The sequence below is a fragment of the Oryctolagus cuniculus genome, chromosome 6 (genome assembly GCF_051225735.1).
Source record: "Oryctolagus cuniculus isolate XC-2025 breed Fujian yellow rabbit chromosome 6, ASM5122573v1, whole genome shotgun sequence".
NCBI classification, from domain to species: Eukaryota; Metazoa; Chordata; class Mammalia; order Lagomorpha; family Leporidae; genus Oryctolagus; species Oryctolagus cuniculus.
In genome coordinates, this window is record NC_142872.1 from 39,683,630 (window position 1) to 39,710,464 (window position 26,835).

Below are 26,835 nucleotides of genomic sequence, written 5' to 3' on the forward strand. Positions count from 1 at the left end.
GGAGTAAACAGCTTCTACGCAGCTGTCTCTCGCCAACTTGAGTGATGACCTGCAGGAGCTGATCCTGCTCCTGATTGCAGGAGAGCAGCGTACTTGGCGTGTGGGTAGCAGAGTTGGGATTGGTGGAAGAGGACTATAAAGGAGGAGAGAGACAACATGCACCAGGAACATCTAGAGGAACATCTATCTGAAGGAACACCTGTGCAGCCCCCGAGAGAGCCGGCCGGCAGTGTGCCGCTCCCCCGCGGAAGTGGGGAAAGTGGCAGGGGGAACCGCCCTTCCATGGAGGTGGAAGGGTCAGTAGCCAACCCGGGAAGAACCAGCAGCAAACCCGGGGAGGGCCGAGCAGACAAAAGAACAGCGCAGGGTCCTGTGTCGTTCCTCCGCGAAGAGGGGGAGTGACATAATGGTGCCGTGACTCGGATATGAAGCCTAGGCAGGGTTTAGTGTCGTTCCCCTGCAAAGAGGGGGAGCGACAGTGACCCAGGTACTCCCAGTCTTAACCATTAGGCTACCTTCCTGCTCCAGTTCACGAGTGTGTATTAGCACCAGGTCACCTACTAACTCACTCACTGGAGAAAAGCATCATTTCCTACCCATGTGGCGCATGCGCTGGTTCAGGTTCTCTCCTCCACTTACACGACCAGGTTCACTGGGAACATGGTTTGCTTATGGAAAACAGAATTAGAATGCTATTTTATTTTGGTGCAAAAAAGTTGAAATTCATTCATAGTTTTTTTTCCCCATGAACTTAAAAAAAAAAAAGTGCTTAAAAGGTTTCTGATTGGGGCCAGCACTGCGGCATAGCAGGTAAAGCCACCGCCTGAAGTGCCGGCATCCCATATGGGCGCCGGTTCGAGTTCTGGCTGCTCCTCTTCCAATCCAGCTCTCTGCTATGGCCTAGGAAAGCAGTAGAAGATGGCTCAAGTCCTTGGGCCCCTGTACCCGCGTGGGAGACCTGGAAGAAGCTCCTGGCTCCTGGCTTTGCATAGGCCCAGCTCTGGCTGGAGCAGCCATCTGGGGAGTGAACCAGTGGATGGAGGACTTCTCTCTCTGCCTCTGCCTCTCTGTAACTCTTTCAAATAAATAATCTTTAAAAAAATACTGCACATTTATATGCTATTTTTTTAGAAAAAAATCTTCTACAAAGGAAATATTTCTATTTTAGCAACAGCAAAGAATTTATGCATATCAATATTTCATTTCTTTATTAAATTTAGTATTTTTTAGCTCCCCACTAATGGTCTGGGAGAAGCAGCGGAAGATGGCCTAAGTGTTTGGGCCCCTGCCACCCACATGGGAAATCTGGGCAAAGCTCCTGACTCCTGGCGTCAGGCTGGCCCAGCCGTGGCCATTGCGGCCATCTGGGGAGTGAACCAGAGCATAGAAAATCAATTTTTCTCTTTAATGCTGACTTTCACATAAGTAAAAAAAAGCCTTAAAATAAATGTAAAAAAAAATCTTCTAGAAGTGGTATTATTACTTGTAGATGTACAAGGAGCCTTCCAAGGATTCACAGTAAATGTGTATTACAAGAAAAATGAGTGAATTTCAAAATTTTTCCACCAAAACAAGCATATCTTTTAACTCCATTTTCCCACAAACATTTGAAGTACTGGCATATTTATTTATATTTAATTATACTTTTAACAACTAGGTAGTAACAGCCTGAAATTCAAAAAGTAAAACAAAACTCAACCAACCAAAAAACCCTAATGATTGTAATGCTCTCTCCTGGCTCTCTGTCTCCCAATTCTCTTTCTCAGAGGTAGCCACAGCAGCTAGCTATGTGCGTATACACACACTTGTAAAGACACAATGTGCCAAGTAAGTGTTTTATACAACTGCCATTTTAGGACTTGACATAGATAGCAACATCACTATGCAGAACGGTATCCGTTTACTTCTTCGCAAAAAGATGTGAGAGAGGGTATTTCCTGGTACCCTTATCAACACTGGGCATGGCCATTTACACCCCACGATAGCCAATGCTATTATTTGGCCAGATTATTAGATAATGTTTCTTGTGGGCAGTAAAGTCTTAGAGAGAAAGTTCTAGATGTGTGAGTTTGGCATGTTAAAGGTAGGGACATGGTGACATTTTGTTTCTTGAGGATTTGTAGAAAGATGAGAGAGAGAGAGAGGAGAGAGAGAGAGAGAGCATTCAAGGAGAGGAAAACAGCATGAAACTGTGGCAGAAAGAAAGGACGAGCAACCAGCCTAAGAAAATTCCTCCTGGAGTCCCCAGCTCATGTTCGGGTCAGCGGCTCTGTCTCACCGATAGCTGGGAGGCAGGGAGGAACCCGGAGCCCCAGGAATCCACCTTGCTGGATCTGCACGTTTCACGCCTGCTCTATCTACGCACCTCCATTTCAGGGATGGCCATGGCCACAAGAAGAGGGAAGTAGGAAGGCATGGCCCGAGCTTGGCCCAGGGTCTGGAAGGGCAGTGGGGCCACTTACGAGAGTCCGGCAGCCTCCCCTGCAGGCTGCCCTTTGTCCGGAGTGAGGCTGTGGCTGCTCGCCGAGGAGGACTTCGAGCCGACAGCGGAGGAGCTCGGCTCAGTGCTGCACTCCTTTCCCGCCAGTGACGTCTCCAACATGGCAGGAAGGTGATGGCGCCAGGGCTCAGTCAGCCTCCCATGGGCTTCCCTCCAGAGACGCCATGGCCGGGGACCCGAGATGCTGGCTCCTGGTCCCGGTGCCTGGCCTGGCTGAAGCCCAGAGTGGGAGGATCAGGGGAGGGTGGCGGCAGGAAAGACTGATGTTGGTTAAGGAGCCTCACCTGGCTCCAGGGGGCCGGGCGACGGGCTGCCGCCGCTGACCCTCGGTCCCGCTGCCACCTGCCAGGACTCACCGGGCCTCTTGGCCTCTCCCAGTGCAGCCCTGGCTTTTGTGGGGCCAAGTGAACAGTGTGACTGGGAGGACGAAGGCACCATTGGACTGCAGGTCCTGGTGCCTGGATGTGTGGCTCAGAGCTTGTCTGCCTGTAGCAGGGAGGAAACCAGGGCTACCTCACAATGGAGGCTGCCCAGCCAATAAACTGGCAAAGTCCCGGGCTGCAGGTGTGGCTCGGCACAGCAGAATCCACCTCCATGGGGGAGGTCAAGAGTGGTTCAGAAGGTCTGGTTCAGATACCACCTGTTCCAAGTCTCTGTGCAGGAAGGAGGTAGGGACTGGGACCCACCCGGGAGAAAACATGAAAACTTTGGAAAGTTTTCAGGAACATTTGAAAACAAATCAGTTGCTTAATAGTGTTTATTTAGCACCTAATATGTGCAGGGAACTTTTCTGTGTGTTGGGAATACTTTAAATCTCCAGCCAGCTCTGTTCTCTTGGAACTCATAGTGTAGTGGGGCTGGCTGAGGAGACAGCTGAGGAGCACAGCCAATAGGTCAAGTGTGCTATATAAGTGTGCTAATAAGTGGATAACAGTGCTGGAGAGAGAAGGGAGGGGTGGAGAGTGGTGGCCAGGGAGGTGGAGAGGGGCCTCACTGAGCAAGTGGCATTTGAGCCAAGAGCTGCACGAAGAGTCCCGTGGACATCTTGGATAAGGGACATCAAGCACAGGGAACAAGAAGTGCAAAGGTGCTGAGGAAGCAGGGTGCCTGGGGGGATTTGAGCAGCAGCAGTGAGGTCATGTGGCCGACTTGCCGTGCTCAGAGCAAAAGGTGGAAGAGTAGAGGGGACTGTGTCTGGTTTGCCTGGATTTTCCTGGTTTGCATCTCTTGCCCTGGCGTAATTATTAACGGTGCTTCCTTTTACTCTCAGAAGTGTCCTGGTGTGGATGATAAATTTTAATTACATGGGATGCAGCGGGAGAGGTAATGGGCGAGGCAGGCAGTGGGGTGGGCAGGACCTTGTTGGCCACTGTAATGCCTTTGGTTTTGGGCAGTAAGGTCCTAGAGGAAAAGTTCTCTGAGTTTGGCACAGTAAAGGGAGGAGGGTGAGGTTAGCAGGTGGTCTTTTGTTTCCTGGATGGTTTATAGGAGTGGTGGGGAGGGAATCAGATGGTTAGAGGAAAGGAACTCATGGAGGGTTTTGAGCTGGGCAGTGATGTCACTTCCAAGCTTAATGGGATCTCTCTGGCCGTTTTGTTGGGAGAAGACACAAACGGAGCCAAGGGCAAAGGCAAGGAGACCAGAAAGGGGATGATTACAGGAAGCTCCTGCAAGGACCCCGGAGAGAGGCAGCAGCTAATATGTTCCATTTCTACAGTCTAGCCTTCTCCGGAATGTCACCGAAACGTAGGCTTCTGAGCCTGGCGTCTGACTCAGTGTGATGTCTTTGAGATGCATCCATGTTGGAACTCCAGGGCAGGGGTACCACAGTGGGCCTATTCATTCCTCTGTTGATGGACCTGTGAGTTATCTGTGGTTTGGGTGATGATGATTAACCCTGCTACAAACATTCATGTATGGGAATGTTTTTAACCCGGTAAAGATTTAGGGGCAGGATTGATTAGTTGCTCATATAGCAGTTGTATTTATAAATATACAACAAATTGATAAACTGTTGTCCAAAGTGGCCGTGCTATTTTGCCTTCTCACCAGCAATGATAGAGAGTTCCGAGTGTTTCTTGGCAAAGTCTTTTCTTGTGCCTTATTTTATTAGAACCCTTGTTATTGGATATGTAGTAAATTTCCAATTTACTTCTGTCTTAGAAGCAATGTTTTTTGTCTTACAGGCGATACTTCAATGAGCAGTACTAGAAACATGCTCTTGATCCTGTGTCTGATGATTGCCTTAGAATGAGGTAGAATTGTTGAGGCAAACAACATTTTTATTCTCAAATTGGATCCACACTATCCTCCAGAAAAGTTGTACCCAATACCCAGCACCAAAAAAAGTGGGTGTTAATTTCCCCATACTCTATAATGACAGTTTTTATTCATTTAAAATGTTTAGCAATGTTAGAAGTAAATAAATTCATTGCTGCTTTAATTTTGAATTATTTGGTTACCCTTGAGGATAAAAATCTTATATAATTTGAGCATTTCTATTTGTTCTTTTATAAATTGGCTACTTGTATTTTTTGCCTATTTTTGTATGGTTGCATTTAAATTTTTATGTATATTTGTATATTTGAAAAGCAGAGAGAGAGAGAGAGGGAGAGAGGGAGTGAGAGACAGAAGGAGAGGGAGAGATGGAGGGAGAGAGAGGACTCCCATCTACTGGTTCATTCTCTAATTGTCTGTGACATCTGGGGCAGGGCCAGGCCAAAGCTGGGAGCCTGGAACTCGGTTCAGATCTCCCATGCAGGTGGCAGGGACTCGACTACTCAAGCCATCGCCTGCTGCCTCCCAGGCTGGGCAGTATCAGGAATGTGCACTGGAGAGCAGAGTCAGGACTCAAACCCAGGCACTCTGACATGGGATGTGGGTATCCAAAGCCATGCCTTAATTGCTGCCTAAATGCTTGCCCTTGTACTATTCCTATATATATAAAACTTGAAAGAGTTAGAGGCAGAGGGAGGGAGGGGGAGAGAGAGAGAGAGAGAGAGAGAGAGAGAGAGAGAGAGAGAGAGAGAGATGTCTTCCAATCCCCTTGTTTACTCCCCAAATGGCCTCAATGGCCAGAGCTAGGCCAATCAGAACCCAGGAACTAGGGGCTTCTTCCTGGTCTCCCATGCAGGTACAGGGGCACAAGGACTTGGGCCATCCTCTGCTGCTTTCCCCGGCTATAGCAGAGAGCTCGATCGGAAATGGAGCAGCCCATATGGGATGCCTGCACTGCAGGCAGCGGCTTTACATGCTATGCCACAGCACCCACCCCTACTATTCCTTTTTGAAAAAAAGGAGAGCTCATTAAGGATTGTGTGCACGATTGCTCTTGGGCATTTCTGCCCTATCTTCGCGTAAGCAGCAAACGTTATTCCAAGTTGGGAACTCATCGTCTCCTTTGTCTTTGTTTTTCTTTTAAATGCAACAATTTTAAATGTTTGAATTGGCCTTCTGATTCTAACATTTCTGTTTGTTTTGTTTCTTATTGGAGGCTTCTACTGCCTCAGGATTCTATACTACATGATAAGCCGTGTCTTGTTTTTTGTGGTTATTGATTGCTTTGCTTTACATACAGCAATGCCCACCTCAACCACATTTTGCTGTTTCAGTCACTTCCTAGTCAAATAAAGATTTGTTTATTTTTTATTTGAAAGGCAGAGTTACAGGGAGAAGGAGGAGGGAGAGAGATCAGTCTCCCATCTACGAGTTCACTCCTTTAATAGCCACAGTGAGCAGAGCTGGGCTGATCGGAAGCCAGGGGCTTCTTCTGGGTTTCCTACGTGGGTGCAGGGGTTCAAGCATGTGGGCCATCTTCTCCTGCCTGCTCAGGCCATTAGCGGAGAGCTGGATCAGATTTGGGGCACCTGGGATTAGAACCCATGCCCATCTGGGATGCTAGTGCCACAGGCAGGGGCTTAACCCACTACACCACAGTGCCGGCCCCTTAAGGCTAAGATTTTCTTTGAAAAGTTGGACTGTAGCACGAAATTCTATTAATGCTTTTTCTCAGAATCTGTCAGTGACCCCTTTTTCTTCCCCATCCTGCTTGCTCTCTATGGTAATGGATTGGTTTCTGTTGAGCTACTTTTGCATTCATGGAGAAAGCCCCAGGCTGTAGTGTTCTTTTAAATGCTGGGGAGATTCATGTCCACATGGGGTCCCAGTGTTCACGCTTTGTCAGGTTTTGCTGTCAGAATCAGGACTCCTCTGTATGACCTTCTCTCTCTGCCCCGGAAGCCTCGCCTCGCTTCCGCTGGGCCTGGCCCTGGCTGTTGCAGCCTTTGGAAGAGTAAACCAGTGGATGGAAGGTCTTTCTCTCTTTGTCACTCTGCCTTTCAAATAAAAGAATAATTTTTTTAACAGACAGTTGGGTTTTTAATTTTTAAAAGTTTGTTGTCTATCAGAGCAAGTATGTGACTAATGGGCTACGCAGCCAATTGGAACTCCTGCATCCTCTATCGTCTGGTTTAGGTACCAGCTACTCCACACTTCCAATCCAGCTTCCTGCTTATGCATCTGCTTATGCAGCAGATGATGGGTCAAGTGCTTGGGTCACTGACACTCACATGGGAGACCTGGATGGCCTTCCAGGCTTCTGGTTTCAGCCTGGCCCAGGCACTGGCTGTTTCAGGCTCGTAGGGAGTGAACTAGTGGATAGAAGTGATCTTTCTGTCTCTCCACCTTTCAAATAGATGAAAATAAAATCAATATTAAAAATTTGTAGTTTACTGGATTTTTTTTTCTGTTTTTCACTTCGATCACTACTGTTCCAAGGCCTCTTTAGGGCTTTACAATGCATGGGGCTTGGATATAGACATGTTTGGGCCTTGGATCTAGCTGTCACTATATGTTTGATCTTCAGCAAGTTACTTAATATCTCTGAATTAGTTTCCTTATCTGAAGCTGGAGACAATGACAGTATATGCCTCAGAAAGTTAAGAATTACATGAGATAATCCTATGCAAAATACCTAGGAAGTACCCAGTGAGAGAAAGGAAAAAAGGCTTCCTATGACCCTGGACTCCATAGCAAGCTCCAGAAGTTCAAGCAGCAGTAGTTAAATTTTTTTTGGGGAGGGGGGTCGGAGTGTGAGGAGCTGTGGCATAGTGGGCTAAGCCTTTGCCTGCAGCGCTGGCATACCACGTGAGTGCTGGTTCTAGTCCCAGCTGCTCCTCTTCTGATCCAGCTCCCTGCTGTGGCCTGGGAAAGCAGTAGAAGATGGCCCAAGTGGGAGACCCAAAAGAAGCTACTGGCTTTGGATCGGCTCAGCTCTGGCCATTGTGGTCATTTGGGGAGTGAACCAATAGATGGAAGACCTTTCTCTCTGTCCCTGTCTGTAACTGTTTGTTAAATAAATAAACCTTTAAAAAATACAGCACCAAACATATTAAAATTTTAATATCTTCACCACTCAAGTACAATGCTGACACTTCATAGTCTTTAGTGTTGGAATTACTCATTAGTCTTCCCAGCTTGCTTTCATAAGCTACATCAATGTTGCCAATTTTTTTCTTTCCAGTATTTCACTGTAGCCAGATTTGTCTAAATGATAAGATTAAACCAATCATCTTACACAGAAGGGTCTTGTCCTTGGAGAATGAATGTGATATTAAAAAAAGAGATGACAACTTTGAACTTAGCACAAGTGTGGGTGATGGCAGGGCCTCTGAGCCAATCGCTGGCAGTCCATTGGGTCCACTGATGAAACAGAGAGCTCAGGGAGGAAATGATGACCCCGCCCTCTGGAAAAGTGGGCTGTGGACCATTGCATGGGCCATGAGAATCCCATCTCCCAACCAGGACTCTGCACCCTATGGGATCTGGATACGGACAGCTAACCCTTCCCCTATTTGTGCTCCTGAAGTCCAACAGGTGGAAAGTAAACAAGAAGAGCCCACCAGGACTTGGGAATTGGGCTAGAAAATAAGTGGGAATGGGCTTTTTCGAATGCTGCCTTAACACAGTGGATGAATCAAGTGTGGTTTCTCCCACAGACAGAAAGGCTCTGTGGAGACTGCCCCCTCTTTCACAGGGCTATGGCTCTGCCTTCAGCAGCCATGCTGCTGTATAGATGCTTCCCCCATTCACTAACTCTGGCGTGCAGGGAGAGGGCAGTCACTCCCAGGCGGCTGAGGCAGAGTCTCAGGTCGACTGAGGCAGTTTCAGGTTGACTGATGCCCCAGGCTGACATCAGACATGAACACCGGTCCTGGGAGCCCAGGCAGCAGCAACGAAGGGAAGGAAAGGCTGGACTCAGTGTTAGGGACATGGGCTACTCAAAACCCAGCTCAGATGACACCTGTTGTGGAAAGTCATCCTTGGGACTCTAGAGTGGTCAGTGTCCTTGGCCCTTATAAGGACTCCGATGGTGTCTAATGATCACCTGTTACTCTCTCACAATGCATGGTAGATTGGCCGCTTGAGGGCAGGGATGCTTCTCGTTCATCCATGTATCCATGTAGAATGATGTATCAGGGAGATTTCACTGTCTAAGGCTCCTTCCCACCACGACACACACACACACCCCTTATGGATTAAAACCACAAACATTTATTATTTCTCACGATTCTGGGGATCATCTGCACGATTCTTATGGTCTGGATCAACCTGACCATGGTAAATTTGGTCTCAGATGGCTTTGCCCATGTCTGGAAGTTGGCAGGCTGACTGGTGTGGGGGACAGGACCCAGTTAGGAGGCTTCATTTCTGCGCCACTTGGTCTTTCCTCCTCCATTGGCCTATCTCAGTCTTCTTCACTTGGTGGTCTCACGGCCACAGAGCAGCAAGAAATGCAAGTGCCCCCAAACAAGCTATCGTTAAACCTCTGCTTGCATCACATTTGGTCCCATTGGCCAAAGCAAGCTACAAGGTCAAGGCCAGATTCCAAAGATGGGAGAGAAGACGTTCTCCTGCAGACAGGAGAAGCTGCAAGATTGCACTGTCAAGAGGAATTCATGGCCATTTTTACATTCTACAAGAGACTTGCACTACACTTGATTACAAGGGTAATCAAGCATTCTTGCTTGCTGCAAGAATTAAGAGATAGTTTATTCACATAATGTTCATATCTACCTCCACAAAAGCTCTCTCTCCACTGACAGAACTACTTCCATTCCTCCTGTTCGCTGTTGGTATCTTTGAACAGGGCCGAGGCTTTATTCAGTGGTTTGGTAAGTTCATTACCTGCTCCTTTCTATCCAAGAGCTGCAACTCACATTGGCCATCTTGGGCCTATCCAGTCTCAATGCTAGAGCTGCACACACCTTCGTGGGTTGTGGATTAGGTCCCCACTCCTAGTCTTTGCTCCCTTTAGTGATAGGGAAAAGGGGAAACCTTTCGTCTACCAAAGCATGGTCAGCCTTAGCTGCCAGCATCTCCTTCGGCCAACTGCTGCCCTTTAGGGCCCCCTGCTGTTGTCTAACCCCACTCAGGGTATTGAATTCACCAGGTGAATTACCAAAACATTGGGTAGAATCCAGAGCCTTCCATGAGATAGCTCTCTATGTAGCAGAAAGCTAGAGATTGAAAAAAGAAAAAGGTGTTAACAACAAAAAAAATTTAAAATTACCATTTACACCTTGTAGCAGGTGAATCTTGGCTTGTTTCAGCATGACTTGACCCAGAGAAAAGGCAAAGCAATGACAAAAAGATAAGGCATATAAAGAGATCCCTGCCATTACAGGTGAGGTGCTGGTGGTGAGGACCAGTGCCATTTTCACTGAATAAAAGTAGAGTTGGAAAAGGTCAGAGACTCTCCTGATGCTAAGAGCTCATCAAGGGCCTGGTAGGTCCCTGCCACAAAGCCCACGAAGCCCATGACGCTGATCAGGGCGTCCTTGATGATGGCGAGGGGACTCATGCCCTCCGAGTAGTAGGTGGTGATCTCCAGGAGGGGCGGGATGATGAGGGCCAGGGCGCTGCTGCTCACGGAGCCCACCAGGGAGAGGACCAGGTCCAGGCGGGGGACGAGGATGGCCAAGATGCCTATGGGAGGTGATAGGGGGCAGATAGAGAATCCCAGGCTTAGCCAAACTTTTGTTTCCCAGAAATTTAGTTACAGAAAATAAAAATAGAAAAGTCTTGTAAAATCCCAAATTACACTCACTCCCTAGAAGTTACACATCAAAAACTTGGTGTATCGTTTTCCAATTATTTTTCAGATATGAGGGGTCTTCAAAAGGTTCATGTAAAATGCATATCATTGCAGTGCCAGCATCCCATACGGGCACCAGTATAGTCCCGGTTGCTTCGCTTCCAATTTAATTGTCTTTCTTTGGCCTGGGAAAGCAGTGGAAGATGGCCCAAGTGCTTGGGTCCCTGCACCCATGTGGGAGACCCAGAAGAAACTCCTGGCTCCTAGATTTGGCCGGGCCCAGTTCTGGCTGTTGTAGCAATTTGGGGAGTGAACTAGCAGATGGAAGACATTTTGCATTTGCACTCTCTCTCTCTCTCTGTAACTCTACCTCTCAAATAAATAAATAAAATATTTAATGAAAAAAGAAAATGTGTATCATGAAAGAAACTATGCATGGATTTCCAAATTTTTTGTACCAAAATAAACTTATCTTTTAATTCTATTTTTCCACTTGCTTTTTGAAGACCCCTCATCTATTCATGTGTGTACTGTTGGGAGCAAACACTTTTATACCACATGACTTCTGCGTCTGGGGGCTGTGACGGAAGTGACAGTAGACAAATCCACAGAAGAAATCAGTTGATTTAGGAGCTCCAGAGTCTGCAGAAGAATTGGCTTGACAGCTGGGGCTGGGAAACCCACTTAATAAGGGCAAAGGGAGAGGAGAGAAAGGCCTTCTATGGAAGAACAAACGGGAGGCACGGCAGCCTTAGTAAAGCTGGTTTAAGCAGGTAGTGGCTCCAGTGACAGTGCTCTGTCTACTTGTGGCTAAACTTCCCCAAGAGTTTGTAGGGATGGCGGCACTGTTTCTCCTGGAGGTCCTGCTTAAGGCAGCAAAAGAAATGTAGATAAAGCTGCGTCTCTGCAGCTGTTGTTCAAATGTTTTCAGCTTAAGATCATCTTTATGCTACTGAAGTGCATTTTAGTTCCCTACACATGTGCAAATATGCAAAGATAGAACTTGAGCTCTTGCCTAATAACATAACCACAACCACAGTGCTTGGGAGTCGTCAAGCTGTTTGGGATACATCAATGTACCCAACAGGCAAAACATGAAAACAAAATCCTGCCTTCCCAGAGCTACCACCTGGATACTTAATTAATCTGAGTACAAAAAAAAAAAAAAAAAAAAAAAAAAAAAAAGAAGATCCACAGAATTTCTATAGGCAAGTGTCTTCCTCAGGTTTTACATCCATGATCTATGTCAGAAAACACCAAACAAAGAAACACTAATGCTAAAGATTTTGAAATTGGGTTGTTTTTTTCAGCAGGATGTTTCATAATCCTGCTTTTTTTTTTTTTTAAAAAAGCTTATTTGTTTTCACTAATTTGAAAGGCAGAGTGGCAGAGATGATAGATGGATAGATAGGTAGGTAGGTAGGTAGGTAGATGGATGATAGACAAATAGAGATCAATCTTAAACCCACTGGTTCAATCCCCAAATAACCATAACAGCCAGGACTGGGTTATGCAGAAGCCAGGAGCCAGGAACTCCACGGAGGTGCCTGTGTGGGTGGCAGGGACCTAGCTACTTGAAGCATCAACTGTGGCCTGCCAGGGTGGGCACTAGCAGTCAGCTGGATCAGAAGCAGAGGTGGGACTCGATTGCAGGCATGCCATGGGGGACGCAGGTGTCCAAGCCGCTGCTTAACCCACTGTTGCACAAGAGGGCCCCAGGCCTGGGTTTTACATTTTTTACTTTACTTGATGGAAGAATGTTGCTGGTCTCCAGGAAACCCCAGAAGCATTGATTAGCCTCCTTTGGAGGAGGTGTAATAGAAAGGAGACTGCAAGACAAGAGCCTGGCTTTGCTTCGTGTGGCCTGAGCCAAGTCAAGTCTCCACACCTTCTCAGTGTGTTTCCTCGTGTGCAAAATGGCAATAACTACCAGTTACCCTTGCAGGTTTTATGGCTCATACTACTTAAGGCTTAATGTTTTAAATCCATGTAAAGTACACAACAAGCTATCTTTCCTTTGATTTACAAACTTGCACACACTAATTGAGGCAGTTCATGAAGAAACTGCAGCTTTAGGCTTAAGGAGTTGTTATCTTCATACTTCAGGCAAATTCCTCTCTGGAATCTCTAAGATTCTGAGTGTAGTATCCCTGGCTCGTTGGACAAACAAGAATGAATCACCTCCAAAGAAAATCAGTATGTGATACATGCTATGGACTGGTCCGCTACAGCCAAACGCGAGAATCTCCTAAATGCCCACTGATGGATGAATGCATAAACAAATGCAGTGGAAATCCTGCCAGCGTTAAAAAAGCAGAAATGTGTGCAATCATATTCAACAGCAGCCGTAGGGACAGTTGAGTCAACTCACGCCCACGCCTCGGACTCTCGCCCATCTCCTCTGACTCTACTAATTTACTTGCAGGGGACGGCACTCCAGATTACGGGGTCTGGGATGCTTGGGAGGGCTGCGAGGTAGATGCATGGGGCCAGCCTCAGTGAACAGGGAAGCAGAGGACAGGCTGGCAGCAAGGCACTGCAGTTGACAACTGCTGATGGGGAAGGTGACCTTGGGCTTTGCCAAATCATTGTATGGCTCCCCCAGATTAGAGATCTTGCTTGTGCTATGAGATCAGTCATATTTTTAACACTGGCCTGAATGCAGGTAACATTGTGAGGACCCCACAACAGCTGTTGCCGGGTTAGACCAGCAAATGGGCACTGGCTGCTCACTTTCAACATTTGTGCCGGAAGCAAAGGGCACATGGTCCTCCCTTGTCAGAGTTCTCAAGAGCACTGAATAAAATCCTATGAGATGTGGACTAGAACAAAGTCAGCTCAGTGCCTGCCACACCACTAGTGTTCAACAGAAGCCCGTTCTTGTTAAGACTATTGTTTGATAAGGCGTGTACCTCTCTTAGGCTGGACACCAATAAATAAAACTGTCTAATTAGGTGCGTACAAGAACGGCATTGTCTCCAGGTGTTAAATGAGAACATATTTGCAAAGCTTTACAATGGTCCCTGAAATGCTGCAAATGCTGGTTGTGATGACTATCCTCTACCGTCTGGCTGAGTGCTGGTAGCCCGTGGGAAAGCTCAGCAGGAACTTTCACTCTGCTTCCTCCTCACCTGTCAGGAAGACCATGGCCAGGCGGATGGACAGGTCCAGAGGCAATGCCCAACGCTTTGACACCTGGGAGACGGCGAAGGGGATGATGATTTCTGCAGGGACAAAGAACTGCAGGGCGTAGGTGCACAGGATGCCGACAATGTAGAGGAGCTTCACCGACTGGTACAGCCTGTGAGACAAAGCAGAGTGAGGCTCTCCCAGGCTACTGTGCTCTGACCCCTGGCCTCCTTGAAGTATCAGCCCTTGGGACAATGGCTTTGGTTCTTCTGTCTGAAAATGATGGGAGCTTGACAGTCAAGAGGGAGCCACACTGCAGTGTGTGGTGAAACCACTGAAGCATTATGGACTCAGTGGAAATAACGGAGGGGTCATCTCGACAGGAAATATAAGAAACTTTGAGCACAGGCACCGGCAGCACCTTCAAAGGCCACGATGGCTTGCTGCTGGTCAATGTCAGCCTGTAGGAAAGAGAGGCCCAGGGCAGAAATCCTGCTCAGAAAGATGCTGATGCTAAAAGGCTCAGACCCAACACCTCGGGTCTAAAAGACTAGTTCTTTAGATGTCTCAGTTCTTGGGAATTCTCTGGATCCCCCAAAGTTCTTGCTTGGCTAGAGAACTGGGGAATCCCAAATCCTTGGGGAAGAGATGATTTATAAACAGGGTTGTGTGGGGATGGTGACAGGTGAGAAAGGGAGGGAGGGTTACTTGCAGGTGGTAGGCGGGAGGTGGGGGCCAGAGTGTGTGGTGCTTCAGGGCACACTGAGTTTTTTTTCCTTAAACCTGTTGAGATAAGACTATTTCCCTGGAATCTACAAAGGTGGGAGATGCATCTCTCATGTTAACAATGTGCATGTGTGTGTGTATGTGTGTGTGTGAGGGGCGGCATTTCCTTAAAGTGACCACCTTCCCATTTCTGTTTCCTGCTCACAGTGGTCCTGCCACCTGGAACAGCCTCTTGAATCCATTCCCATTGGTTGCAATCTCATCAGTTTTTGAAGTTCCCCTCATCTGAGCAGGCACCACATGTCAGCTGCTTTTAGACATCCTCATGACCACTCTGATTTGTAGATGAAGAAACAGGCTCAGAGAGGTGAAATCTTCCATGACCGGAAACCAGTAGGTGGAGCCACTGGAACTTAAATCCAGGAGTACCACAGTTGTCCTGGCTTGGATGTAGTCGTCTTGTTGGACAACACATTCCTCTGCTGCCTCACTGAGATGTTCCTTCTTGGCTTGGAAGTCCCCGAGGCCTGCTAGCTTCTTTGTCTGATCTGTGTTATAATCTGTGTACAAACACCATCTACCTCCCCTCCATCCGTGCTGGGTCATGACTTGGTGAAGGCAGTGAAGTGTCGAGATCACAGTCTACTTGCATTGACACCATCCACACCCCCATGCATCCAGACTGGCATGCAGCAAATGCCTGATGAATGACATTGATCATCTTGGGAAAAGAGCCCCATTGAGGCAAATCAGGCCTCCAAGTGAAACTTAAAAAGACAGAGGCTTCTGCAATTAATGGCACGTCTGGCGTAGGAGAAAATGCAGCAGAAGGCAGGATGGGTTTGTGTGTCTGTTTAAAGCAGCTCTGTTGAACAAGAGCAGTGATCTGTTGTGTGAATTGGGGACATCTGATAGGAAAATTTTTACATATTCCCGTGGTCTTCCCAAATGGTTTTGTTTCATAGTTTTCATCTTAGCTACCCCGACTTGGGGGTGTAAACCACTCACAGTGGCAAGCAAGACATGGTCCCAAATCTTGGAAAAGTACTTAGAAGTGCTGTCCCTTCACTGACTACCTCCCTGCCTCTTGCTTTCCTCCAGGGCCTCTCGCTTCTCTCCTTAGGTGACCAAGGATTCTCACCTCTGTCTCCTCCTCCTTCACACTAACACGTCAAGGACGGTTTAACTCTACTTGGGAGGCTGTTGAAGGACAGATAATCTGGAGCCCATGGTTCCAATGACAACTCTGTTTCTCCCTCTGGGAGACTATGTAGACTTCAATTTCCCAACTATGGAAGGGAGCAGGAAGTGACCCACATGTCTCCGCCAACCCCTTAGGCCCCACCACCTAACAGCCCATGAAGGTACCAGCAGTTGGGCAGGTTAAGGGTTATGCTGGCCTTGATGTCATCTCCAAAACGCAGGTAGCCTAGAGCTCCAACGCCGGTGTACATGGCGGTGATGATGGACATTCCCAAAGACAGCATGGCCGGGAAATGGCGAGCATCCTTCATCTTGTTTTCCAGGGGCAGAACCTACAGAGACATCACAGTGTGAGGAGAGAGGGGGACAACGAGAAACACGTATATAAACGACAGACAGGCCACTTCTGGGTTATAACCAAAAGAACTGGAAGCAGGAACTCAAAGGGATACTTGTGCGCTCATGTTCACAGTAGCATTACACACAACAGCCAAAAGGTGGGAGCAACCCAGCGCCTATCAGCAGAGATGGACAAATAAAATACGGGAAATTCATGCAATGGGCAATTATTCAGGTTAAAGAAAGAAGAACTTCTGACACATGCTGCAACATGGATGGAACCTGAAGAGATTAGGTGCAGTAAAAGTCGATCAGTGAACCACAGTTACTGTATGATTCCAGTGACAGCAGGTACCTGGAGTAGGTGGGTACACAGAGACAGAGGTGGGCTGATGGTTTCTGGGGGCTACAGGAGGAGTGAACAGGGAGTCTTTGTTTAATGGGTACAGAGTTTCAGTTTTGCAAGTTGAAAAGAGTTCTGGACAGGGAGGCTGATGGTTGCACAACAGTGTGAATGTTATTAATATCACTGAACTAAACATTTAAAAGGGTTAAGAGGGAAACTTCTAAGTTGGGTATATTTCACCACAGTTGAAGGAACAAAGCAGAGAGATTGGGGACGGGGTGAAGGAAAAGGGAAAGAGGAAGGCTCGGAGCCCCAGGATGGGCCCTGAACTGCTCAGAGCTGGAAGCGAGTTTGGGGTGATCCGGACTGATCTGACTGAGAATCCCAACGCCCTGGGGCAGCCAGAAGCAGCCAGCGGTAGCACTTTACTTGGACAACACAGTCTTTTAAGCAATATTCCCCTCCCTCTCTGCAGGTCTGGTGTTGGAGTGCCCTTTCCATGGGTTTCCCCTGGTGCCCCAGACTTGGAGACCTCTTGTGCTTCCCTATTTTTTTCCTGGAAATCTCCCTGTCTTATGTTTCAACAAGGGGCCTGATCATAATTTTTTTAGGTCCTTGCTTTTTAGGATATGGCCACACATGAGCAGAGGAAATCTAGAGTAGAGAAGTACATGTCATGTAAACTACGCACGTGTAAAAGATGGAAAAATCCACCTGGCAACCCAGGCACTTGAGTACACCGGAGACCTTTCAGAAGCTCGAGTCTACTCTCCTGGGCTGGCCTGAGCCCCAGCCTCTCCCATCAGAAGTGACCTTGCCAGGCATTCCTGCATACCAGCATCAGCCCCTGCTCCATGAGGGAAGCAGACTAGAATCATATGCTCCTCCTCCTTGCCCGTGGGCAACACTGAAGCCCTTCTGCCCTCAAAGACTGCACTCACAAACTATGATGGGGTTGAAGGGCAGGGCCCCTTACAACAGGTCCACCTCTCCCCTTCCCACTGGCTTACACTTGGCCTTGTTACTCCTATTACCTTCCGAAGGCACTGGCATCTGAGACTCCTGACCTCAGGGCACCCCCCCTTCCATCAGTGCACAAGTTGGGAGGCTGAGGCTGCAGGCACACAGGTGATAGCAGTGTACTTTCTCACACCCCGGTTCTCACTCTTGTATTCTCAGAACCTTCTTCCCCTAAATGCATACCTGGCTGTAAGGGAGCCCACACTGAGGCATCTGAGAGTCACTTCTGTCTCCAGAACCCATCTTCTGCCTTCTTCAGGCTCCTGCTGGCGGAGGGACCACCCTTACCTTCTCCCACTCCTTCATCAGGCTGTGCGCCAAGGACATTTTGCATACATCACTTAGCTAATCTATGCCTCAGTTTCCTTGCCTACAAGCTGGCATAAAAGTAAAACTTACCTATTGGGATTTTTTTTTAATAAAAGCACATAGTTGGGGTTTAGTAAATGTTGGCTGTTATTTTATTTTTTTTTTTACTGTAAGGACTCCATGAAGTTGGCAACTGTATAATGAGACTATGAAAATGAAATAGCTTCCCTGCTTTACAGAGCTTGAAAGTGGCTAATCCGAGCTGCAGGCCAAACTCAAGTACTTCCTTCTACTCAAAACTGCTTATAGTTATGACTAAATGGCACCTTATCAACTTTCCCCTCCTACTGGTAAATGCTTTTCAGTCCCTTATGCACACTCCTCTGACCCCCATGCAAGTGGAAAATGCTTGAGGGCAGTGTCTTGTTGGGTCTTGCAGTGTCTTTCCACTTTCTGCTGGGCTGGTCTAGCTGCAGCAGGCGTCCAGGAATGCACTGACAGATTGCGAGGAGAGCAGACCATCCGCCTGAGTACTCCTGCCCTATAATACATTTTGCTTCACAAATTCACCAAGCCTGGAATGATTGCTTTACAAGGCCAGATCACCTTAAGGAAACACACACAACAAACCAACCAAGGAGAAAAATGTCTGCTGACATGAAGTGGAAAGTCCCTGGCCTGGGAGGCAGAGGCAGTGGGAAGGTCTCTGGACCAGGAGTCAGCTGGGTTTCAGCCCCTATTAGTCAGTGACACTGCTACAAACCTGGACACAGCACTAGAGAATTTCTTAAAGTAATCTTCATTGTGCTACCAATGCATTGTGAGCATTCAACAGATGCTTACTGAACAAATGTTACACCATTTTATAACTGGAGAACTAAGGCTCAGAGAGCAACTATGATCAAAGCCGAATCCTCACCCATTCTGCTACCAAACTCATTGGATCAACCTCTGTACTTTGCAAATTCTAAAAGTGCTTCCAGTTCCATCTACGTGGCGTCAGCACACTTCGCCATATCTTTCTCACTGATTACAACTAAAAGCCCAGGATAGAATACATAAAGAAACTATGCATGGATTCCGAAAAGTGCACAGTAGCAGGTGGACTGAAGAAGAAAATCCAAATTAGAAAACACAACCATTATGGTGGGGAGTTTCCAGTTTACACCCAAGGGAAGACCAAATCCTCGAACCATCAGTGGATATAGGCGGGTAACCTTCACTGGACTAGAGAGTATGGAGAGAGTCCCCATCTTTTTGTTTTCTTTCCAGGCCATGCCTCCAGGACAAGTCCTTGTTACAAAGCAGCATTCTGCTGGATGGTTGATTGTGGTGGCCTCCCAGTCATCTAACATTCTGAGAACAAATTCTTCTGAGTAGAGTGTGAGATCCTTCTGAAGGTGGGACCTCCAGAGGCTGCAGGCCCATGAAGTTAAACTGGAAAGAATCACTACCGTTTCCCCCACCTCTCTTCTCTCGATGTTTAACCCCAGAGCAAACTCAACCGCGGGAAGTACATACCTATACTAGGATAGGGAGGCTGGAAGTCCAGAACCACGGGGAGCTGGTGAGTGTGCCGAGAGCAGGGGACCAGACAAAGCAGCCTCCTGACTCTGGAAGTGAGCTCCTGGGCTCAGCCCTGAGCTGCACAGGGTGGGACAGCCACAAAACACCAAAGCAGAAGCTTTGAGAACTGAATCACTGTATTTAGACAACCTTCTATATACTGATCATGGAGTGGCACACAGACTGGAGCCAGATCTCACACCAAGGGCTTGGAAGACTCATCTGCTATTACAAGAACCAGGGCCACAGAAAGTGGATCATGACTTGTAATCTGAATCTAAACAATCTGACCGCTTGCCAAAGCCAAAAATCAACATTTTTACTAAGATCTTAACAGGCACCAGCATTTCATGTAATATGCTCAAAGTGTAAAGGGTAAAGTTACTCAACATACAAAGAAACAGAAATGGCTCAAGGCCAGCGCCGCGGCTCACTAGGCTGATCCTCTGCCTTGCAGCGCCGGCACACCGGGTTCTAGTCCCGGTCGGGGCGCCGGATTCTGTCCCAGTTGCCCCTTTCAGGCCAGCTCTCTGCTGTGGCCAGGGAGTGCAGTGGAGGATGGCCCAAGTACTTGGGCCCTGCACCCCATGGGAGACCAGGATAAGTACCTGGCTCCTGCCATCGGATCAGTGCAGTGCGCCGGCCGCAGCGCGCCAGCCGCGGTGGCCATTGTAGAGTGAACCAACGGCAAAAGGAAGACCTTTCTCTCTGTCTCTCTCTCTCTCTCTCACTGTCCACTCTGCCTGTCAAAAAAAAAAAATGGCTCAAGAACTCTCCAGGGGAAAGACAACAGAATCTAATCACTCAAATTTTGGAAATATCAAAAGATTTTCAAGCAGGTATTGTAAACTTGTTCCATGAAGTAAGAGAGAACACCATTGAAATAAGTGGAGGGGCTGGCGCCATGGCATAGTGGGTAAAGCCACTGCCTGCAATGCTGGCATCCCATATGGGCACCAGTTCAAGTCCTGGCTGCTCTACTTCCTATCCAGCTCTCTGCTACGGCCTGGGAAAGCAGTAGAAGATGGCCCAAGTCCTTGGACCCCTGCACCCATGTGGGAGACCTGGAAGAAGCTCCTGGCTTCAGATTGGCGCAGCTCTGGCCATTGTGGCCAATTGAGAGTCAACCAGCAGATGGAAGACATCTCTCTCTCTCTCTCTGCCTCTCCTTCTATCTCTGTGTAACTCTTTCAAATAAAAATAAATCTTAAAAAAAAGAAATAAGTAGCAAGATTTAAGTTCTCACAAAGAAGCAGAAGCAATATAAAAGGATCAGATGGAAATTCTAGAATTGAAAACCAAATTTTTAAGGACCTTACTGGAGGGGTGCAATAGCAGAGCATAGATAACAGAATCAGTGAACTCGAAAATAGGTCAATAGGAATGATTAAATATAAACAAAAAGAGAAAATTAGCTTTTCAAAAACATTGAACAGAACCTCAGGAATCCTGATGCAATACAGCAAAATGTCTACTGTTCAGGTGGAATCTCAAGGAAGAGATAGAGACGGATACAGAAAAAAAGAATTTGAAAAACTATGGCTGAAAACTTAACAAGTTAGGTTAGAGATATTTAAAATTTAAGAAATTAAGTGACTCCTACATAAGACAGACTCAAAGAAAACTATATCAGATATATTACAATATAGCTGCTAAAAGCTAGGTATTAAAAGCAAGATCATGAAAGACTGAAAAGCTGTGTCTTATACATAAGGGAACAATGATGCAAACAACCATAGTGTGGTACTGTCATGCAGACAGATGGACAGATCAATGGAAAAGGAATCAAGAGTCCAGAAGTAAACCCATACATCTACAGTCAATTGATTTTTGGTGCCAGAACTCTTTAAGTAAGAAAAGTCTTTTCAACAAATTGTGCTGAAGCAACTGGACAACCACATACAAAAGAATTAACTTTTACCACAAAAAAATAACTCAAAATGGATGAAAGCCCTAAATATAGGCACTAAAACGGTAAAACTCTTAGAAGAAAACTTGGCATAAATCTTCACGACCTTGGATTTGGGCTGGAGGATAGCAGAATGCAAAGTGACTGCTTAATGGGTACAGGTTCTCTTTTTGGGTCATGGAATTGGATAGTAATGATGATGGCACAATATTGTACAGGTACTAAAAGCCACTGAAATGCATACCACAAAATGGCACATTATATATATATATGTATATATATATATGGATTTTTATCTCCATAACATTAAAAGTATGAATAATACATATTACACAAATGCTAATCTAAAGGAATCTGGAGCATGCATATTGCTTGGGCCCCCGTACCCACGCAGGAGACCCGGAAGTAGCTCCAGGCTCCTAGCTTTGGCCTGGGCTGGATCAGGCCATTTGGGGAGTGAACCAGCAGATGGATAATCTGTCTGTCACTTTCCTTCTCTAACTCTGCCTTTCAAGTAAATAAAAAATAAATCTTAAAAAAAGATAGAATTTCAGCTATCAAGACAGCGTGGTACTCGTGAAAGATTCAACACATTGCTCAATCTGCTGAGGAACTGCAGAAACTGACCCAGGCATGCATCCCAGTCAACGTTACATGAAGACGCAAAGCCAGTTCAAGGTCGAACAGATAGGCTTTTCAACAAAGGATGCGAGAACAGTTGGGCATCCTATTAAAAAATGAACTTCAGCCCATAAACACCTGAAATTAAATGAACTCAGAGACAGTATAGATTTAAATGTACAATAAAAATTCTAAAACATTTAGAAGAAAATATCAAAGAAAATCTTTGTGATCTTGGGTTAGGTAAACTTCTCATTTTTTAAAAAGTTTTATTTTTATTATTTTACAGAGTTACACAGAGAGAGGAGAGGCAGAGAGAGAGAGAGAGAGAGAGGCCTTCCATCTGATGGTTCACTCCCCAATTGGCGGCAACAGCCAGAGCTGTGCCGATCCGAAGCCAGGAGCCAGGAGCTTCTTCTGGGTCTCCCATGCGGGTGCAGGGGCCCAATGATTTGGGCCCTCATCTACTGCTTTCCCAGGCCACAGCAGAGAGCTGTATTGGAAGTGGAGCAGCTGGGTCTCAAACCGGCACCTATATGGAATGCCGGCGCTTCAGGCCAGGGTATTAACCTGCTGCGCCACAGCACCGGCCCCAGGTGAAGTGTTTTTAGATGCAACACCAGAAGCTGGATCCACAGAAGAAAAATGTTGATGAATTGGACTTTATCAAAATTAAAAATGTTTGCTTTGTAAAATATATTAATAGACTAAAAAGACAAGCTACACACTTGAGAAAAATTTCAAAGTTACATATCTAATAAAGGATTTATATTTGGAACACACAAAGAGCTCTTAAAACTCAACAATAAGAAAATAACAACTGAGTTTTAAAAAACCTGCAAAATAGGTGAACAAATACTTCACCAAAGAAGATATATTGATACCAAAAAAGCACATAAAAAGATGCTCAAGGGGTCAGCACTGTGGCATAGCGGGTAAATCCACTATCTGTAGTGCCGGCATCCCATATGGGTGCTGATTTGAGTACCAGCTGCTCCAGTTCTGATCCAGCTATAATGGCCTGAGGAAGTAGTAGAAGATGGCCCAAGTCCTTGGGACCCTGCACCCATGTGGGAGACCTGGAGGAAGCTCCTGGTTCCTGGCTTCAGATCAGCACAGCTCCAGCCCTTGCGGCCATCTGCAGAGTAAACCAGCGGTTGGAAGACCTCTCCCTCTCTCTGCCTCTGCCGCTGCTCCTGCCTCTCTGTAACTCTGCCTTTCAAATAAATAAATAAATCTTTAAAAAAAAAAAAGATGCTCAAAACCGCTGGTCATTAGTAAAATGCAAACTAAACAACAACCCAATACTACTATACTTCTATTAGAATGGCTGAAATAAAAAACACTGACAGTACATACAAGTGCCAGCAAAGTTACAGAACAACTGGAATGTTCACGCATTCCAGTTGGTATAGCCAATCTGAAATGCTACAGCCAGTCTGAAAAAGCAGTTTGGCAATTTCTCACCAAGTTAAAGATACATTACATATCATGTCACATACTCCATGCATTGTATACTTAGCAAAGCTACTCCTAGAGAAACAAAAACTTACATTCGCATGATGGCTGTACATCAATGCTTACAGCAGCATGGTTTATAATTGCCAAAACCTAGAAACAACTCAAATATTCTTCAACAAGTGAGTTGATAAACTAGGGATGCTCCATAATAAAAAGCAACAAGCTACTGATACAGGCAGTGGCATGGATGAATCTTAAATGCTTCAGGATAAGTGAAAGAAGCCAGACTCAAGAAGTTACTTACTGTGTGGTTCCCTTTATATGAAATTCTGGAAAATATAAAGCAGTAGAACAGGAGGAGGTTGCCAGGAGTTAGTGCTGGGAGATGTTGTGACAATTAAAGGGAGTGTGAGGAAATATTTGTGGGGAGAGAGTTGTTCTATATTCTGATTCTTTGCAGTTCTCAAAACTTACAGGAATATGCACCAATAAAGTTATTTTATTTTATGTAAATGCAAAAGCAAGTTTTATAAATATATAAACAGTATTATATATATATATATATATATAAGTATATAAACAATATTATTACCCTTCTCCAAATGTGGAAGTAAAGACTATATAATAACCCATTATTATATACATATCCCTTTCTAGTTTAAAACTCCTTTATATCTAATAAGATCCTTTAATGTAAGCTTTACACAGCCATTAGCCTTGATTTTAAAAGATTAAGAGGGGTTAGCACTGTGGTGCAGTGGGTTAATGCCCTGGCCTGAAGTGTCAGCATCCCATACGGGCGCTGGTTCGAGACCTGGCTGCTCCACTTCTGATCTAGCTCCCTGCTATGGCCTAGGAAAGCAGTAGATGATGACCCAAGGCCTTGGGCCCCTGTGCCTGCGCGGGAGACCTGGAAGAAGCTCCTGGTTCCTGGCTTCGGATTGGCGCAGCTCTGGCCATTGTGGCCAATTGGGGAGTGAACCATAGGATGGAAGATCTCTCTCTCTCTCTCTGCCTCTCCTCTCTCTGTGTAACTCTGACTTTTAAATAAAAATAAATAAATCTTTAAAAAAAATTAGGAAAGCTAAATTCTTAAAAAGATAAACAGACACAGTAGGAAAAAAATAAAACCATCTCCTGACTGGTTCCTGTTGCAATCTCCATTTCTCCTGGTCATAACAAGTGACCCAAGTGTGACTAAAAGTTACTAACTCCCATGTGCATTCCCCACAGGCCCTACCCAATGGCCAAAAGGACCCAGAGATCTAGAGCTCACAGCTGCTTCTCAGAAATCCATGCAGAGCACCAAGGAAAGTCCACCCCAGTCCAAAGCTTACCACACCAATGCTTTCAAATGAGAAAATGGCTGTTCCAAAGAAGAGAGGGTAGGTCTTCCAGCTTGCTACTAGTGGCAACCGGCTGGGGTCAGGAATTTCCTACAGGAGAGAGAAATGCAGTCAGCTTGCCACTCTCAAAGCCCATTGAGCTTTTTTTTTTTTTTTTTTTTTTTTTTTGACAGGCAGAGTGGACAGTGAGAGAGAGAGACAGAGAGAAAGGTCTTCCTTTGCCGTTGGTTCACCCTCCAATGGCCGCCACGGCCAGCGCGCTGCGGCCGGCGCACCTGCACCGATCCGATGGCAGGAGCCAGGAGCCAGGTGCTTTTCCTGGTCTCCCATGGGGTGCAGGGCCCAAGCACCTGGGCCATCCTCCACTGCACTCCCGGGCCACAGCAGAGGGCTGGCCTGGAAGAGGGGCAACCGGGACAGAATCCGGCGCCCCGACCGGGACTAGAACCCGGTGTGCCGGCGCCGCAAGGCGGAGGATTAGCCTAGTGAGCCGCGGCGCCGGCCGCCCATTGAGCTCTTTATGATAGTAGTGTTCTGGGAAGAGACCTGATTTTTTTTTTAATTGAATGTCAAAAAGTGCAGACAACTTCAAAGGGAAGTAGGCAACGATCAGAGTTGAGTTTAATACTGCCTAATACCAGAGAGTCGGAGGCTAGAAAGAGGGAGGCACCCGTGTTGTCCGTACCCTGAATGGTGTGTATCTCATGGAGGGCCCTGGGCTTACTGCAAACTTCCAGAAGGAAACCTTTGAGTTCACAGATTAGTGCCAAGCCAAGATGCCCAGTGGATGGTGGTCATGGGTGTTGGAAATCACTGTGACGTTGGCCCTAGTAATATTCTAGGGAACTGACAGCACTTAGTTAAACACAAAAGTTCCCTTTGCTTCTACGAAGTTTCAGTGGAAGAGGAGCAGAGTGTGGAGCTATGCTCCTCATCCTGGCATTTCTTCCATCAGGTTGTCTCTCTGCTATCTCATCCTTCTGACTATCAACCCATTCATGTTGCTTCTCCAAATACTTATTTGCTTTTTGGGTCAAACTCTAGCTTTTAAAAAACTGTGCTTATTTTGCAAGAATAACACCTGGACTGTTGAGCTATAAACAAGTCCTACAATGACTGGCTAGCAGCCAAAGGCAGAGGAGATCAGGATCTGTGCCACAGTTAAAACTTAACAAGTTACTCATAGTTGTACATTCTCTAGGCTACAATTCCAAGCACCCCAAATTACCTACAGGGAATACAAGATTTAAAAAAAAAAAGCTCTATTATTTAGCCACAGAGGAGTAGACAGCAAGTCTGAAAAACCATCAGCAAATCTATTATGGTAATTACAACATTTCTGAGGTTGAGTTATGGGTATTGCATTTCCCCCAATTTATTTCCTATCCTTTCTAATATTTCTTTTATAGTGGACAGCACTACATAGAAATAGAAAGTCCAGAAGCCCACTGGCATACCCAATAACTCCCAGGTGTTTTTCTCTTTGAGCAGCCTCAGGGTCTGCCCTGGGTACCCAAAGCACAGTGTAACACAAAGGCCCTGCTCCTGGAGGGGTCGGGCGTGTGATGTGCACTAGCCTGGGCGATGAACTGGGTGAGGATGACCAGGCTGACCAGCATGGAGATGTTGGCCAGCAGGGAGAAGACGGTCAGGACGCGCAGGTTCCGGATGAAAACCAGCAGCACCAGGAACGGCAGGAAGGCGAGCATGTAGAGCCGCGAGTCCACGGTGGGCGTCAGGACCACCGTCTCGTTGTAGTGACAGTTGTTGGTTGTGCTGTTAACAGCTTCTACTACCTGAGGAGGCAATGGGAAAAGCAAGAAGAGGGGACGATCAATCTTCTGGCCACATGGTTAGCCTGGCACTAGCCCATATCAGATGCCTGGGTACAGCTGGAGTCTCCAGGGGAGAAGTCAGGTGAATTTAGAACTTCTTATTCTAAACCCTCCACACTGCACTTCTCCAAAGGACGATGCACAAATAACTCTAATAAAAAATTAACTTAGTACAAAATAAGTAACTGGATTTATAGAGGTTATTTGTTGGCTTTTGATAACTCAGCATCTATTCCTGCTAGTATCAATCTGTTTTTCGAGGCTTCTCCCTGGGCACTGAATGTAGCCTGGGAGGACCGTAACTCGCAACCACGTGACCGTCAGAGGATCGACCTTTGACTCAAGCCAGGCATTCAGAATCTCTTCGGGAATCTGAATCTAAATCTGATGCAAAGCAACACAAGGACAGAACTAGAAAAGAATAAAAACC

General features: G+C 46.5%; 2 protein-coding genes and 1 long non-coding RNA gene across 18 annotated transcripts in view; 1 reads left to right on the top strand and 2 right to left on the bottom strand.

Annotated features, from left to right (window-relative positions):
- Positions 1–2,786, bottom strand: part of SLC36A3 (solute carrier family 36 member 3) — a 29,830-nt gene extending 27,044 nt beyond the window's left edge. For 3 of the 13 annotated variants that reach the window (XM_089336126.1, XM_089336118.1, XM_089336125.1), the window contains exon 1: positions 2,463–2,782. In XM_089336126.1, the coding sequence (XP_089192252.1) occupies positions 2,463–2,602 (140 nt within the window). In that variant the 5' untranslated portion in view covers positions 2,603–2,782. Of the gene's footprint in view, positions 1–2,462 lie in introns of all 13 variants that reach the window. The other 10 variants (XM_089336127.1, XM_089336130.1, XM_008255279.5 and 7 more) reach the window with 7 other exon arrangements.
- A 200-nt stretch (positions 2,787–2,986) lies between these two features.
- On the top strand, positions 2,987–5,414 carry LOC127490697 (uncharacterized). 2 transcript variants are annotated; one of them, XR_007918997.3, is made up of 3 exons: positions 2,987–3,168; positions 4,218–4,361; positions 4,687–5,414. It is a non-coding gene; the product is annotated as an uncharacterized LOC127490697 (long non-coding RNA). The 2 variants fall into 2 exon arrangements; XR_016236368.1 differs by lacking the exon at positions 2,987–3,168 and adding an exon at positions 3,305–3,823.
- A 3,615-nt stretch (positions 5,415–9,029) lies between these two features.
- Positions 9,030–26,835, bottom strand: part of SLC36A2 (solute carrier family 36 member 2) — a 33,242-nt gene continuing 15,436 nt past the window's right edge. For 2 of the 3 annotated variants that reach the window (XM_002710321.6, XM_089336135.1), the window contains 5 exons: positions 26,148–26,366; positions 24,562–24,660; positions 15,819–15,985; positions 13,727–13,896; positions 9,030–10,486 (listed from right to left, as the gene is read on the bottom strand). In XM_002710321.6, the coding sequence (XP_002710367.4) occupies positions 10,218–10,486; positions 13,727–13,896; positions 15,819–15,985; positions 24,562–24,660; positions 26,148–26,366 (924 nt within the window). In that variant the 3' untranslated portion in view covers positions 9,030–10,217. The remainder of the gene's footprint in view (positions 10,487–13,726; positions 13,897–15,818; positions 15,986–24,561; positions 24,661–26,147; positions 26,367–26,835) is intronic. The other variant, XM_070076338.2, reaches the window with a different exon arrangement.